Source organism: Pteropus vampyrus, unplaced genomic scaffold, assembly GCF_000151845.1.
Source record: "Pteropus vampyrus isolate Shadow unplaced genomic scaffold, Pvam_2.0 Scaffold44, whole genome shotgun sequence".
In the NCBI taxonomy this organism is placed as follows: domain Eukaryota; kingdom Metazoa; phylum Chordata; class Mammalia; order Chiroptera; family Pteropodidae; genus Pteropus; species Pteropus vampyrus.
Window position 1 is genome coordinate 1,095,932 of NW_011888825.1, and position 18,044 is coordinate 1,113,975.

General features: G+C 36.2%; 1 protein-coding gene and 1 pseudogene across 5 annotated transcripts in view; one reads left to right on the plus strand and one right to left on the minus strand.

Annotated features, from left to right (window-relative positions):
* Positions 1-18,044, minus strand: part of MYH10 (myosin heavy chain 10) — a 139,584-nt gene that overhangs the window by 107,196 nt on the left and 14,344 nt on the right. For all 5 annotated transcript variants that reach the window (XM_023529935.1, XM_011358946.2, XM_011358945.2 and 2 more), the window contains exons 3-4: positions 9,251-9,407; positions 2,257-2,284 (exon numbers count right to left, since the gene is read on the minus strand). In XM_023529935.1, coding sequence (XP_023385703.1) covers positions 2,257-2,284; positions 9,251-9,407 — 185 coding nt within the window. The remainder of the gene's footprint in view (positions 1-2,256; positions 2,285-9,250; positions 9,408-18,044) is intronic.
* Positions 16,266-16,386, plus strand: LOC111738933 (annotated as a pseudogene).

Below are 18,044 nucleotides of genomic sequence, written 5' to 3' on the forward strand. Positions count from 1 at the left end.
CTGGCTGTGTGTCTTGCTTGGGAATGGAACTGCCGTGGGACATAATAAGAAACTTGTTTGAACAACAGTCACACATTGGAGTTTGCTCTCTTGCTGCTCTTGAAACTCTGCCACCATGTTAAAACTAGGGCTGACCAGCTGGAGAATGAGGGGACATGCGGAGAAGAAGCGAAGGCACCCCAGCCAACAGTCAGCCAGCCCCTAGTTGCCCTAGTAGGTGACCACAGATGCAGTAAGTGAGCCCCAGGTGAGACAGCTTAGTCTGGCCCAGGTTGGCAGAACCATCCAGCTGAGCCCAGCCCGACTACTAGGAAAACCGTTTTAAGCCATTTCGTTTCAGGGTGGTTTGCTATTTTGGAAAAACTAGTTTTTTATAATCCAGAGGCTAAACAATTCTAGAAGAAATTTTATACAACAAAGCAGACTAGTGTCAGCTATTTCTACCTCTCCTCCCCCTAAGACCCATCCTGCTGCTCCTCCCCCTGCTTATTAGACACCAAATGTTCTACTTTATCGATGAGAGAAACCATTAGATAAGAAGTTTCTTAATCCCAGCCTTCCCATTCCTACTTACCTACATCAAGACCTATCTGTCTCCCTGACCTGGAGAGGAGTCGCATCTCCCACGACCCCGCCCTGCCCAGACATCCACCCCTGTACTCTGGATCTCATCTCCCTGTTTGCTCCCTCAGTTCTCTCTTCCTGCCCCCATCTCCCTCTCTTTAATCTCTTTAATCTCTCCCACATTTAAGACACTACCAGTAACAACAATGAAAATTCTCTCTCTATCTCTCCTATTTAACTACAGGCATACTTTGTTTTATTGTACTTCACTTTCTGTGTTTCACAGGTGTCAAGTTTTTTACAAACTGAAGGCAAGACCCTCAACCAGGAAAAATATTACGACTTAGTTTATTGCGATACTCACTTTAATGAAGTCGTCTGGAACGGAACCTATAAGAGCTCTGAGGTATGCCTGTACTACTGTTTTCACCTTCTCAACTATTTGAAAGTGGCTTTTTGGTGTTTTTAAAAAACTTTTTCACTTCCCCTTCATTTTCAACTGCAGTCTGGCTTCCACCTCCCTTCCCAGTCCACTCAGTCCACTGCCATCATCTGTCATGCTCTACTGCCAAATCCTATGCACACGTTTCTGTATAACTCACTCAATCGCAACAGCATCTCATATTGCTGACCACTCCCCCTTGTTCCTGAACTGTCTTTCTTCTCTTGGCTGCTGTGTCATCACACCCTCATGCCTCTAAGGTAGGTCATTTTAGCCGTCTTTGCGGTCTTTGCATCTCCTCGTCCTCTACTTGACTCTTAAATGTCGCTTTTCCTCAGGATCGCATAGTCTGCCTTCTCTCTCAACACATTCTTCTAAAGCAATCTCACTCACTGGCATGGCTTCCATTAGCATTGGGACTGATGACTCATCAGATCTGCATTTCTGGCAGAGCTCTCTCTCCTGAGTCCCACATCCACATACCCAGTAGCTTAGCGGACAGCTCCACTGTGATGAGCCAGCCATAGGCACTTCAAAGTCAATGTGTCCTCAACCAAACTCATAATCTTCCACTCTAAATCTGTTCTTGGTCCCACCTGCCCATGTCTGGAGACATCCTGAAATCCTTCTCTCTTAGTTCCTTCTTCTTAGGCATATAAATCACCAAGTCTTGGGGAGTCCGTCTGTTAAATTCATCCACTTCTCTCTGTGTTCGTGGCCAGTTAGTTTTCTACTTGAAATCACTTCCAACTCCTGCCTAGATAACTGAACAGCCTCCTTACTGGTCTTCCTGTTTGAACTCTTCCACCAATCCATTTTTACACTACCACCAAAGAGGTTTTTCTAAAATGCAAATCTAATCATTTCCTCCCGTGGATATTGTTTTATTCAATCTTGACTCTCTAGTACTTAGCACACAGTTCACAAGGCACATAATCAATAATGTCTACTAGCTAACATGGATAAATTACTGAAATGTTCAGCAGGTCAACAGTTGGACATACAAACTAAACATGTAAGCTTCAGAGATTAACATCATGAAATGTGTGAAAAGCCCAGTATGACAACCAAACAGTAATACCAAATTTAAGCAACTTATATAATCTTAGTCTTAAAAAGATAACTACAAGGTTTACATTAAACTCTTAAAAATTACTGCTCTACTTTACCCCCTCCCTCCATGTAAAAAATTAATTGCTTTATTTCCCAACAGAATCAAAAACAAGTCTGAACGTTCAACATTTACTTACGTGCAAAGTATTGACTGGTCCTCACGATCTATAAAACAAAACAAAACAAACAAAAAAAAAGAAAGTGACCATTTGCCTGGTTTTAAAAATATCTGACATAATAAAGTTGCAATAATAGCCTATAAAATATTAATAACTCTACTCCTCTTCATAACTCTACTACGTTAACTCTTCCCCAACCCTATCACACAGTCCTAAATCCAGTCAAGTTCTCTTATTCTTATGCCAGATTCTCTGGAGGGTAAATAACAACCCAGGCTTTCAAGACCTTACATGCCTCATCAACTCTGATCCTCAAGCCCTGCTGCTTATCAAATTCAGCTGGGAAATTTTATAACAATGTACTTCCTGGAGCTCCACCTTTGCTAAATCATTGGGTAGGGATTTAAAAATCCCCTTTCAAAGTTCCCTAGGTCAGGGGTCCCCAACCCCCAGGCCGAGGACAGGTACTAATCCATGGCCTGTTAGGAACAAGGCTGCGCAGCAGGAGGTGAGCAGTGGGAGAGAGAGTGAAGCTTCATCTGTATTTGCAGCTGCTCTCCAGCACTAGCATCACCGCCTCAGCTCCACCTCAGATCATCAGGCATTAGACTCTCATAGAAGCACCAGTCCCTGGTGCCAAAACGGTTGGGGACTACTGCCCTAGGTGACACTGTTGCAAGGCCAGGTTTGGAAAACCAATGCCTTTCAATGACTCCAAGACTATCCACTACCAGAGAGGAATCATTATTAATTTGATCTTAAAGGAGAAAAACAAAAAAACAAAAAAAACCTAGTATCAAACACTGAGTAGAAAAGAAGGTTGAAGGCTAAACACCAATATAAAGCTTAGTCAGTGTCTCAAGTCAAAATGTTATACATACCAAAAAATAAGGAAAGAATGTACAATGAAAAAAATCTAACATGACTTTAAAATGATTAATCATTTATTCAATTTAATTTTTCAAATGAAAAGATGAAATTCAAACCTACATCTAGCCCAAAACCACCAGCATAGGATGTATGATTTCCAAGCACTTAATGAGCATCATCATCTCTACTTTACAGATGAGAACTGTTTCCCAAGGTTTCCCAGATGAGATCCTCCCAAGTCACATGGCTACTGAGGGCAATGATGCTGGGATGAGACTCAGATAGGTCTGCCTCTAGTGCCTGTGTTCTCAGTACTACTAACCAAGGTTGCCATTGCTTTGAAAGAGACTGTGGTCATGGGGCCTGGCCCAGGTAGCTTTTTTGTCACTCCCTACATTGTACTTGCTTTCCCTTTGGTGGATGCCATCAGGTGCCCGATGAGGATCTCAGTAGTTCAGGAATTTTTACATTCGTGAAAGAGAAACAGCTTATTCACTATGTCATAGTCTTTTCATATAATATTGGTAAAATATACATCCTATTCTATGCATAAAACAAGTTCTACAAAGAGAACATTTACTGCCTGCAACCTCAAGCCTAATTTAATTTACTTCCTAATATAGGCATACCTCAGAGCTATTGCAGGTTGGGTTCCAGATAACCGCAATAAAGTGAGTATCGCAACTAAGCAAGTGGTAATCTTTTTGCTGGTGGAGGGTCTTGCCTTCAATTTGTAAAAAAACTCAACATCTGTGAAGCACAACAAAGCAAGGGGCAATGAAGTGATGTATGCCTGTAGCTCCTAACCTCTGCTTTGGTCTTTCTTCTGGCTGCTGCAGGCAGCGACCGGACTACATAATTGATATCTGCTTCCTTTGTTAATTTTCCCGGAGGTCATGCCATGTCCTTTCTTTGACATGCTCCTCCCAAATCCACATCTACTTGGATATTTCTGCATCCTTTCCTGCTCAGCTCATCTATATCTCTTCTTGGGAACCTTCCCACTCCCTCTCGGGCTCCTCACTGTTGCCTTCTTTTAACCATATTTTGAAGTTAGACAATACTGCAAATTGCCTGCCCAGTAGAATATGCTGTCTGAGATCAAAGATTGTCATATTTCTTTACTCTCAGAATTAACGGTTTAGCCTAAGGTCTGCTGAGAGAAAGTCAGTGCTAGGTATCACACTGGACACTGGCAAGAGAGCGAGAAATGGAATCTTTTGTTCTAGTTCCAGCTCTGCTGCACACTGACTATGTATCTATAAATCAGGCATGATCCCTTGCTGGTTTCAAGTTCTTTACCTATAAAACTAGGTTTTAACAAGTCTGCTTATTTACTCTAAATATGAACCCTCAGACTCCTAAATTCTTCTGGTCCGAGCAATTTCTACAGAATTCCACTACGCCAAGTTTTTTTTTATGGCTTTTCTGAACTGGTTTATATATTTTTTAAAATCCCAAACAAAAACAAATTAACCTAATTAATTCAAAATGGCTTTCTTCCTGCTTCTGTACATGCTATTATCATTGTCTGAAATTTGAGACCTATACATCCACAATCTACCCTTCAAATCTGCTCCATACTTCCTTCCCCCATGCTTCTCACTCCCGCATCCAACGAAAAACAAAACAAAATAACTCTCTTATAATGAGACTTATCTATTCTCTTTATTGGTCTGTCAGGTCTTGTACTAACTTTGGGCCTCAGTTTCACTATCAGTACAATAAGGGGAAGGGCTTCATAACCACCAAGATTCTCTCCAACTGTGACTGTTCTACTCCTCTCTCCTGCTTCACTGAATCCTCTATACGCTTCAAGGACCAACTTTAGCACGACAACAGTTAGCAATGATCTTTATCTCTAAAAACCTACTAATGTAACCAGACACGGCCTTATATTGATATTTAAGGGAAACAATTTTACTTTCAAAATGCAACTAGCCTTCTAAAGACTAGAGACGCATTTGATAGTTCATGGTTTCCAAAGCACCGCCCCCAAAACCACATACCATTTCTGAAGGTACTCAATAAATCCATGTCAAATTAAATCATATTTTCCAACAGTGAAAACGGTTTTAAATCAATGACGTCAGCTCCTACCTTAAAAAAACTAAAAAAGAGCAAATCAAACCCAAAGTAAGTCCAAGGAAGAAATGAAAAAAAAACAGAAATCAATGAGATAGGAAACAGAAAGAAGAAAAAAAATGAAACGAAACAAAATGCTGATTCTTTGAAAAAAAAAAAATCAAGGAAATTGATAAACTTCCAGCCAAAACAATCAGGAAAAAGACACAAACTATCAATCTCTAGAATCTGAACGAAAACACCACTACAGATCCCATAGATACTAAAAGGATAATAAGGAAATTTTAGGAACCATATAATATCAAAAAACGTGATAACTAAGATGAAAGGAACGATTTCTTGAAAGACAAACTGTTAAAGCTTAGTCAAGAAGAAATAATAACCTGAACGGCCCTTTTTCTATTGAATTTGTGAAACTACTATGATATCATATGTCAATTATACCTCAATTAAAAAGAAGAAATTTAATTTGTAATTAAAAACCTTCCCACAAAGAAAATATAGCTTCACTAGTGAACTCCACCAAAACATTTAAGGAAAAAAACGATACAAATTCCATATAAACTCTTCAGAAAACTAAAGAAGAAAAAACATTTCCCAACTCATTCAGAGACAAGCCTTACCCTGATACTAAAATCAGAAAAAGACATTATAATAAAAGAAGGACATGCAAATATCTCATAAGCAAGGGCACAAAAATTCTTAAAATGTTGGCAAATTAAATCCAACAATATATAAAAAGGACAATGCACATGATGAGCAAGTGGCTTATCCTGAGAACACAAGGTCAGCTCACCATCCAAAAGGCAAACAATCTAATTCACCATATCAACAGACTAAAGAGGAAAATCATATAATCACCTGAATAAAAACAGAAAAAGCATTTGATAAAACTCAGCATCCATTCAGGATTAAACAAATAAACAAAACCTCAGCAAACTAGAAATACAGGGAACCTGATAAAGGGCATCTACAAAAAAAACCCTTTCCTTGACATCATCCTTAATGGGGAAAAACTGCATGCCATCCCCCTAAGATCAGGAACAAAGCAAGGATGTCTGTTCTTAACTACACCTATTCAACATCACAAGGCAAGAGAAAAAATTAAAAGCATAGTATCAGAAAGGAGGAAATAACATTGTCTCTATTTACAGAGGACATGATTGTCTATACGGAAAATCCCAATTTACAAAAAAACCTTCCAGAATAAGTGAGTTTTGCAAGGTCACAAAATATAATGTCAATATACAGTATATTTAAAAAAGAATATTTCTACACATTAACAGGAGACAATTGGAAATTTAAAAATTTTACGTTCCACTTAACACTGAAAACATGTAACGCTTAGTTACATTAAAGTATATGTTATATTTAGGTATAAATCTAATAAAAACTGAGTTTGTAATTTCTGTAATCAAGTTTATGTCTAAGAACTTTACGTTTATTCATTCATTCATTCAAATAGTTCTTGATCAACTACTGTGCCAGGTGCACTGCATTTTCTCAATACACTATCCCATAGAATCCAAACTTAAGAAAAAAATTAAGCTCTCTTCTGTTTTTACATTAAACGAACCAACAAACAAACACTGTTCAGTGGGACCATATGCTCTGAATCCTCTGCATGGTCCCCTCTCTAGCTACAGATGCTCTTCACAGGCCCAGTTACTCACATTTGCTCACATTTGTAATTGAAAACCTAGGTTGACCACCATTGGAAGGTAGTATGAGCTTCATCAGCAACTGCATGTGCTGTTGACTACCCTAGCAGACGTCTGAACCCAAATGTGTTGCATATGTAGTACATTGGCAGGTAGCCCCAACGTACAGAATGGAATATGACACAGTGTTTAGAGTGGGTTTTTTAAATTCTATTTTCTGTATCAAACTTTTTAATTATTATGTAATCAAAACTATCAACTACTGTAATTCTCTTTAACTTTCACATAGAAATTTTGTGGATAAGAATGTGTCACATTGCCTTGGTTTTTGAATCCTAGCTCATACCTATTTCTATCTACATTTTCTTGGTCAAATCTTTAACTTCTTGTGCCTCTGTAAAATAGGAATAGCAATCCTATTTACTTTATAGAAATGTTATTGTAAACTAAATAATACACATAACACAATGAGCACAGTGCCTGGTACATAGTAATATTCAATCAATGTTCATTCTAGCATTAATGATGGTATGATACGCTGATAAGCCACATCTTCCTCATTCTGTATCCATATAGTTGGTGTGCAAACCTACTAACAAGATATTAACATTTATCTCTGCTAATGATTTTGTTAGATCTAATTCCCCACTCAACCTGTCAAGATGTTTTTTTTAAATTCTGTTTCTTTTCATTAAATGATTTATTTTCCCTCTCAGTTTCATGTGATCTACAAATTTTATGGGCATGCATTCCACATTTTTCAGTATACTGATAAAGAAATTGGAAAAGGCACAAGCCCATTAGTGCACACTCTGTAAAGCCTGGCCAATCATTAATCAGCACCTCAAGCACAACTTTTCAGCATACAGCCATGAGGCTATCGTGGCAAACTACGGAAGGCCATGTAGAAATCCTAATTCTCTGTTTACTGTATTTCCCTTCTTCCTAAGCTAAAGTAATGTGGACAGTGTTTTCATGCTGTTTTTAGACTGTTAGTAGATTCTAGAACCTTTCCTTGCAGGTGTATTAAGCTTGGCAGTTTGGAGTTTCTTCTCTGTTAAAAATTAGAATTATATATGTGAGCCTGTCCCAGCCTTCTGGAAAACTTCCCTTCTATATAACACTTCAAAGACCAGAGGGTCAGCAATCTCAATTATAGAACATATTTGTTTAGAGGAGGAAATATGGATTCAGTTACAGAAGGAGTGTACATACTCCAATTTCTTCTCCCATATAAGGCAAAGTTTATTCATTCATACAAATGCTTTTCTGCATATAAAGATTATTCTTAACAGAGATACTGGACCAAAAACGAAGGTGATAATTCTTCTTTCTCCATTATCTAGTAGCAATTTATCACAGCCATACCCATTTCTTAATATTCTTTGGTTTCAAACCTAAGAAAGGTTATTAATCTTTTTTAAAATCTAAGCTGATTTTGGGTATTGAACTGTCATTATCAATCTATGACACTGTTCTAGTCTTAAAGTACTTTCTACTTGCCTCAGAGGACCTGGTATATAAAAGTATCCAAATAAAACGTGAAGTAGAAAATGGGTATTGTACTTTAATTCCTTCACACTATCTCATACCCAGTCACCAAGATGGCTTTTTCATAACATGCAATTTGATGATAGGTGGATGCAGCATATCCTGTTTTCCTGGTGATCATGAGACTATTTTATAAGAGCCGCATAGATTTTATGATACCTAGTACAACTTATTTAAAAAAAAAAAAAAGGACACAGAAGTAGAGTTATTACAGAAGACTTCACATAGCAGTAGGAAGGCCTATATGTAAAGTAGTCTTTTTGGGTAATGTTAAATGCATTCAAAACTGTAATATTCTGGTTTTCAAAAACAATGTCCCTCCATAGACCACTGTGTTGAAAGCCATGGTTGAAATGAATGACTTCAAATTTATTATTCATTCTAAATCCAAAAGAAAACAATCAAAATTCAACCAACTTGACATCTGCCTTTTAACTTTTATTGTCTCCTTTACATGCATTTAAATCAGAAATATTTTATAGTCTTTCTTTCCCTAATGAAGCATCCACCTTTTCTATTATTATTCCTGTTGGCTATTCCTGTTGGTTTTAAAACCTAATGCAAGAGAGCTTTGGTTATACTGACTTGTGGTGGAGATCAAATGTATATAAAAACTAGATGCTTTTTAACATAAAAATGAACATGAAGTATTGATGAAGCAACAAACACCCGCTTCCTATAAAAAATGGCCACTTTGCCCATTCTAATCTTAAGAATTCATAGTTTTTCTATAATATTTACTGCTTTTTAATCTTTTTAAAAAATACTTTTAAAAGTTTAATCTTTTAAAAAACCTAATTACTTTTAAGAAATTGAGTATTTAGTATTCTGACATTTCCAGTTACCTTGAAGCATGCATCTGTAAGCAGATTCAGATATAGCATAGATGTGCGGAGGCATCTCATGACGTTTCTTCCCTCTGTACATTTCAATAATATTCTCCGAGTAAATTGGAAGATTCTTGTAAGGATTTATGACTACACAGAAGAGTCCTGAATAAGTCTAGAATAAAAATAAAATACAGTGTTTAAAGAATGTATATATCACACAGACAGAAACCACACAGTAATTTGAACAGGGGACCTTTATCCTTTAGATAATTAAACCAATTCCCCACATTAAATCTAGCCCATGATAAGCAATTCCAAACCACAAGTAGTTCTCTCACAGAGAGTTTATTAAGTGGTACTCTCCTGGATTCAATCCCTTCATCTGTAAAATGGAAATAATAATATGTGCTTTGTGACTTCAGAGGACTCTTACAAGGTTCAAACAATATGTTGTCTTTTCATACTCATTCCTTCCCAAGGGTATAAGGTATGAAAAGTTCACTAATATAGTTTCAGATTCCACATTGCAACTAATCTTTAAGAAAATACTATTCGTTAAGTTTGGGTATAGTATCAAAGAAGAATAGCCACAATTATCTAAAAAGGAAATTATTAAAGAGATGTACAAAAATGTAAAACTTTTCACCCTTCTAATTTTTCTGTTTGGGAAATATAGTTTTCTTCATAAAAAATAACTTACGTTAACTTGTTATACATTTATTTTGAAGTGAATTTATTTAGCTAAATAACAATTCGTTATTTTTATATTTAAATGGTTTATTTTTATATTTGAAATAGTTGATAAATATTTAAAATTTTTTTAATTTCTAATACAGTAAATGTTAATAAACATAACCCACTAAACAAACATTTTTTGGAGATCCTCGATGATTTTTAAGAGTCTCTTGTCTAGAAGATACAAATCTTTGCTGATCAGTAAGGTAATCAGTACTCAGAAGTGATACTATAAACACTTTCGACTTTTGGGTTTGTTTAATTCACATGGAATGATTTCTTAGAATAATCTACAAAGTTGACCCTGGGAATTATGGAAAAACAAGAACAGATGCTCCAGTTCTCTGATGGACTGAAAGCATTTAGAAAGGACACCTAGTCCTATTATGAAGCAGACCTTTTATTTAAGGTGATTTGGGTAGACCTCATCTAATGTCAAGAGGACACTAACCCAGGCTGAGAAGTGATAGTGTGCTTCCCCAGGGATCACTAAGCAGGATTCTAACCAACAGCTGTGTTCATAAGGGCTGAAACCCTTGGCAGTTGCCACCAGAAGGCACTCTAGAGACTGCTCTATTTTAAATACTGCAGTTGCAAATGCTAAAACAAGAGAATGAAAGTCTGCCAAAAAAGATTGTTAAGTGATCAGAACTATCTCTGTAGCTGTTCTCCTCTATTTTTCCTTACCTCACAACTGAAGGCTCTAACGTGGAGTGCCCTTCCTACATAGATTAGAGGTATAGTAAGGGACAAAAGGCAAAGAGCCCTTTTGGGCAGCCTTACATCTGAACCAACCAGACGGACATCTGTCCCTGTTTGCCTGAGGCCAGAGAAATTACTTGCCCCTCCTTTGCTGACCACTTAGGTCTTCACAGTGCTGGCTTTCTCTCAGTACAGCTCAAGAGAATCCTGGCTAACTCCGACTTCTCACCCCATCAACTTGCCTCTTTCTCCTAATCAAGTCTCTCAAACTAGTCCAGCTTCTCTCTGCCACCCATATGACAGAAAGGCGATGACACAATAAAAACAAAGATCGTATTAAGGATGAGAAAGCTGAGAGGCAATCTGAATAATTTTTTATCGCATTTCATTTATATACAGTAAAAAAATCATAACTGTATATCTCAATGAATATATATAACCTCACTTTTTAATTCAAAAATTAGATCATAGTCTATCGTGAAACTACAGATTCTGTACTTTACTTTTATAAGAAGAAAATAGACTGGCAAAAAAAAGCTTCAAGAAAGTTAAAATACGCAAATTCAGTTTAACTCCCATAGAATGTATGGCATGGTAACAAATCATGACTATGACACTTTAATCAGAAATAATTCCAACATGTAGGTCTACCATGTGTTTGGTACTTTTGAGGACTAGGATGACAAAAATGAGTAAGTCTCACAAATATGAGTAAATTATCAAAAAACAAGGTTAAATAATCATTGGTATCCTGTGCTTGCCAAAGAGAAGCAGTAATAAATGGTTAAGTGGAAATACTACTAAATTTAAGTACTTAAAGAGCTAAGTACTAACTATCTGGAAAATTAACTTAAGAGTTGGTTGGCTCCTGCATAACTGATAACTGAATTGATACTGTATCACTTTGTCTTCCCCAAGGCACATGGTAGGAGGGCAATATTTAACATAATTTACATAATTAACATAATTAACATAACATAATTAACATAATAATTTCTTTGAGACCTTAAAGTTCAAATTAAACTCCACTGAAGTATTTAAATGCACAAGATATTAAAGCACCTTCAAGAAACATACACTCCAAGTATGAAGACAATATACAGTAAACAAACAAGATACAATATATGGCACTAAAAAGAGAGTGGTACTAAAAGAGAAAGATGAACAAGAATTATAAATAGTAGAGAAGCTCTACCGGAACAGAACACACAAGCCCCAGGCTCTGAAAGTCAAGGCCATCTTATCAGAAACTATAAGACTAGGTTCAAAATTCAGACCTATGTGGTCTTTGATCTTTTTTTTTTTAAAGATTATTAGATCAAAAGGAGGGAAAAGGAATCTCTATTGAAATAGTAAAAGCATAAAATTTGGTGGCAGAATACATCCAAGGCAGGGTGAGAAGCAGTCTAGCCAACATTGTCTGTACTGTGGAAAGTGAGTGACAAGAGCCTAGACCGTCAAACCGAACAATTCAGATGTTGTCCTCTACAGGTGATTAGGCACTAGAGGTTCAGGAGAGACGAGCGATGGAAAGAAATAAGCATTTGTGAAAAAGCATAAATCTGGCAGCCATATGGAAAACAGAGTGAAGAGGAAAGAGGTGAGAAGCAGGAAGTAGAGACTGCTGAAACAGTCCTGGTACAATAACAGCCTAGATGAGAGAAAAGGCAATATAAAAACAGAGAAGGGATGAGTCACGGAGAAAGCTGGATGGAGACTCAACAGTAGTCAGTTACTGTGAATAGAGAAAAACCAAGTAAGACACAAGGTAAAGATGACTCCAAGGTTTTCAAGTTTTTGAGACTGAAAGTTACTGTTAGACAGGAAAAATAATTTGATTTGTGGGGCAAAAAATAATGAATCCTCTTTCAACATATTGAGATTGTAATATGTTAAAAGGGATTCATTATAATGGGTGAGCCCAGTAGAATGCCTAGTGAGGAGTTGGAAATATTGAATTGCTAAAGTCATGAGAAAATTCTGAAGAATCACAAAGGCTTGTGGGATTAATTTGCATGGCCTTTAAGACACCAACTAACTTTATTATGTACTGTAGAAAAATATACAAAAATATTTGCACAAAAAACTTGACAATTTTTCAAACAGGCTGTGCTGCTTTATGCCTCCAGGCTTCTATATATGCTGATCACTCCACCTGGAATGCCCATCTCCTGTCTAGTATTGGGAAATTTAACTCATCCTTTAAGTGTCAGGCCTCCATTTAAGAAAGCAAGAATAAGCAGCAATATGTGTATACATTATTTCATAGGTTCAAAGGATTAGAGAACCAGGAAATGGAGGCAGATACAGCTATCAATGTAATGGAACAGATATAAGGAACAGGAGATTGAACTGGATAATCACGTAAACCTACACCCCAACTGTAGCTCTTGGAAGAAATCGCCCAAAAGAAAAGAAAGGAAGAAAGAATAATTCACTCACACCATTTGCAAACACTGCACTTAGATAAAATTCACATGTGTATTAAAACAAAACAAAAAACCTTAGGTAATAAGGAGAAAATCATCATCCAGGATTCAGAGAAAGAAGTTACACCTGGAAATTATCTACAAAATAAGCTAAAAGAAAACTTTAGGACATAAGTTTATAGCTGCAACAGAATGTAATGTAATATGGATTCTACATATAAAAACAGAAACGCATGAAGGAAAAAGAAGTGAGGCAAGGCAAGGAAAAACTGTAAGGAATCATCTGAAACGATAAAAAATTAAAACCCACAGTAGAGAAAAAAAGAGCCGAATGGGTATCAGGAAGTCAAATGACAGAATGGACACATTCAGAGAGAGCTTCCTTCTTAAAGAAAAACAGAACAAATGTAAAATAATAAAAACAGGCACATAGGTAAAACCAATAAAAAAAAAAAACAACACTTAAAAGGACAGATGAATGGAGAGCAGAGAAAGGATAACCAAAATATTAATCATTATTGCTCTTTTGGGGGAGAAAGGCTGAAATTCTGTAAAAAGAACAATTATCAAAAATAAACTCGGAGGAAAATTTGTGTGCATGTGGAAGAAAGGGTAATATATATTGAGTTAAAAAGAATTCATCAAGCAAATAAACACAAAAGGAGTGATGGCATTAGATGGCATTAGGGTTTTGCAAACCCTAATGAAGTAAAGAATCTGGACAGTGCTCACCAAGGGCTGCTCAAGCCCTGAGGTGAATGGCAGATGGCAACATTCCCAATGTATGAATAGGGCTACCAAAACCCAAACTGATTCACTACTATATAATTCACTGATCAATCTCAACATCATAAAGTGAAAGACAACTTGGCATTATGTGCCTCTGAAACTAATTACCACTTTATAGGAAGCACCATAGGAATGCAATCAACAAAATTCAAAATATGGGAAACTCTACAACACAACTGACCTTATTTCTTTAAATTAAGAGGGGAAACATATAGATTAAAAGAGACATAACCACAAATTACAATACATTGATCTTGTTTAGATCTTCAATTAAACAGACCGACTATAAACATTTACGAGACATAAGGAAAATCTGAAAAGTGAGTGAATATTTGTGGATACAGAATTATTATTCTTTTTTACGCAGATAATAGTCACAAACCCCCAAAGTTTGCTGAGAAGTAAAAAGCTGAGCAGAGCTTTCAGCAGCATGCAAAGCTAGGAGAACAAAATTAAAGAGTTCTGGCAACCCAGGATGAGGGTAAATACCATGCACTTTCAGTTGGGACCCCGATGGCTACACTCTAAGAGTCAAAAGTACACTGGAAATAGACCAGGCTGCAGCCTCGTTGAGAAGGATGTCAATCCCTGGCTGATCAACACGTGCTAGCCCTCTAACTACCTGCCCAGAGCAGCATTCTAGACTGAGCCTAATGTCATCCAGAACGTCAAATTACCTTCACGATTTCTTATATATAATAACTGGCATGTAAGGCAACAATTATGACTAAAATACAAGATAATATATCTGGATCCCCTCTAAGTCTATTTTTATTGCCTGGGATTATCTTGGATAATAAATAATGGGTTCAAGTAATGAAAAGACATAATTAAGAATTCTGGCAGAGAATTGGAAACTATTATAAGAAAACTCAAATGAAAATTCTAAAACTGAAAAACAGAATAACTAAAATCAAGAATTCAATGGATGTATTTAACAGCGAATTAGACACAGATGAAGAAAGAATTAGTTATTTGACACTTTAATCAGAAGCAAATATCCAGACTGAAGTATGGGAGAAAACAAGATAAAAATATAGAATGTGAGAAGTATATGGGACGTGATCAAAAGGCCTGACAAAGAAGGTATGTGAGTCCAAGAAGAGAGAATAGAGCAGAAGCAGAATCTGAAGGGAGAATGGCTACTAACTTTCCAGAACTGACAAAAGGCATCAAGCCACAGACTCGAAAATACTCCAAGCTCCAAGCAGAATGTATAAAAGAAAACCTTACCTTACTAAGCACATTTGAGTAAAGAGTAAAACTGCTGAAAGCCAACAGCAAAGAAATAATTTTATAAATAGCCAATGGGGGGAAGAAAAGATTACCTTCAAAGAAACAACACAAGCTGAATTCTTAACAGAAAAAAAGATGGAAGGCAGAACACAATGCAATGGTATCTTCATAAGGCTGATATAAAGTAACTGCCAGCTTTGAATTCTAAATCTAGGGGAAAAAATTAAATGAAAATTAAATACAGACACTGTCAGGCAAATAAGAGCCTTTCAAAAAAGAAAGATGGAAGCTATGAGATGTAGAAAAAAAAGCAATAGAAAGTAAATGGATAAAACTAAATGGATAAAACTGAACTGAATGATTAAGTATAAATAAATATCTTGTGGGTTTCAAAATATAGAGAATTAAACAACAGTGGCACATAAGTTTGAGGGGAGGAGTAAATGGAGCTCAAACGTTCTGAGGTCCAAACTAATACTAATGTCAGACGAAGTAAACTTTGCAAGAAGCATTACTAAAAATGAAGATCATGTCATGGTGATTCACCAGAAAGATATAAAATTCTACATTTGTACATACATAATAAAATAACTTCAATATGTATATAGAACAAAATAACAGAACTAAAAAGAGAAATAAGGAATTTAACAGTAACTGATAGAATGAGCAGATAAAAATAAAATCTATTAAGAGTATATAAGAGTGAATGACACTGCACATATGAAACACTGCATCCAATAACTGCAGGATACATGTTTTTCAAGTGCACAGTGACTGTTCATCTAAGCTGATCATATGATGGACCATACAGCAAGTGTAACAAACTTCAAAGAGCTGAAATCATTCGGGGTGTGTTCTCTGACTAATGGGAGATTATGTTAGAAATAACAAAATAAACCTGAAAATCCTCTTATTTGTGGAAATTAAACAATTTACTTCTAAATAACCCATGGAGTCAACAAAGACATCTCATTATTTTGAACTGAATGATAATAAAAATACTACATATTAAAACATATAATTACTGCGAATTAAAGCTTATTACTTACAATGAAATTTATAACCTTTAAAGTACATATTAGAAAATGACTACCTGAAAAAAATCCAATGATCTATGCATCTTAAAAATTAGAGAATGAGTCTATAGCCATGCTACCCTGTACACACCCCCGATCCCGTCTGATCTCAGAAGCTAAGCAGGTTTGGGCCTGGTTAGCACTTGGATGGGAGACCACCTAGGAAGACCAGGTGCTGTAGGTGTTAAAAAAATAAAAAAATAAAAATTAGAGAATGAACAAATAAAACCCACAGAAATGTGTTGTTAGGCGATGTGTCCTTGTGCAAACATCATAGAGTGAGTGAACTTACATAAACCTAGATGGGATAGCCTACTGCTCTGTAGGGGAGGAAAACTAATTTTCCCTCCTACTGGGTTCCTGACTGAGACATCCTGTGATAAAAGATTAAAAGGAGAAAAACGAATAAAAGTTTAATAATATGTATACCTTCTGCATACATGCAAGAGACCCAGGATAACTGAGTAACTCACAAAAATGCCTTAAGCTACCACCTTAAATACCATTTTCAGCTGAAAATAAGATGTTGGAGGTAGGGAAAGGGAGTTATAGAAGGTTACCAGGAAAGAACAGTAAACACAGGTAAGGCTGTTATGCAAATATAGGTCTTCTGAATTGATAAGCATTTCTAGAGATAAGGTCATTCCCCCCTCTTCCAAGTACAGAAGGAAGAGTTCCCCTTACAAATGGAGAGTTCCCTTAAAAATGTTGTTAAGTATCTTCTACAACGGGTAACTTCTGCTTGGTTTTCAGGGCTACTCCCTGTCTGCTGTTTCTCAAAGTTAACCAGCCTAAAATAATCCTTATGCCAGAGACATATTTGAGGGTGACAAATTCTGTTCCCCAATAGCTCTTCAGCTGCAAGCCTGTACAGCATGTTACTGTACTGAATACTGTAAGCAATCTTAACACAACGGTAAGTATTTGTGTGATGTGTTGTGCTATGGCATTATCACCTCACTAGGTGAAAGGAATTTTTCAGCTGTTATAACCTTATGACATGACTGTCATATATACAGTCCATCTGCAGCAGATGACTGTGGAAAGAAATAAAACAAATGTGTGAAAGGTAGAGAGATAAGGAATTAGGTCATTAGATAGGAAGGAAGAAAAGAAAGGAAGGAGGGAAGGAAGGAAGAGAAGACCAACAAAGTCAAAAGTTTATTCTTTGAAAATAATATTGATAAAACTTCTGATGAGACTCATTTTAAAAAAAGGATAGAACAAATTATCAGTATAATGAATGAAAGAGAACATCACTACAAATCCTACAGAAAAAAAGAGGGTATTATGAACAACTATATGCCAATAAATTTAAAAATTTAGACTAAGACAAATTCCTAGAAGTTATCACAACTGATACAAGTTTAAAATCTGAGTTCTGTATGTATTAAAGTAAAATTTCCCCACAAATAAAATATTGTTATTTAAAAAAAATAATAGCATCAATCCTATCCAGAATCTTCCTGAGAACACACAAAGATGAAAATATTCCTCAATTCATTTTATAAAATTAGCATAATCTTGATAGTAAAATATGACAAGGACATTGCAAGGAAATTTTTCAGTCTCACTCATGAATATAGATGTAAAAATCCTAAACAAAACATTGGTAAACAGAATCCAGGAATCTAGTATATGGTGAAATGTTGACAGCTTTCTCTCTGAGATCAGGAATGATACAAAGATGCCTCCCATCACTTCTTCTATTCAACAAACATTTACTGAAGGTCCTGGACAGTGCAATGAGCAAGTCAAAGGTGAATGGAAAAGAGGGGCTATGTAGCAAACCTGACAACCTCAGAGGGCTGCTTGGCAGGGCTGACAAACACAGTGCCTAAG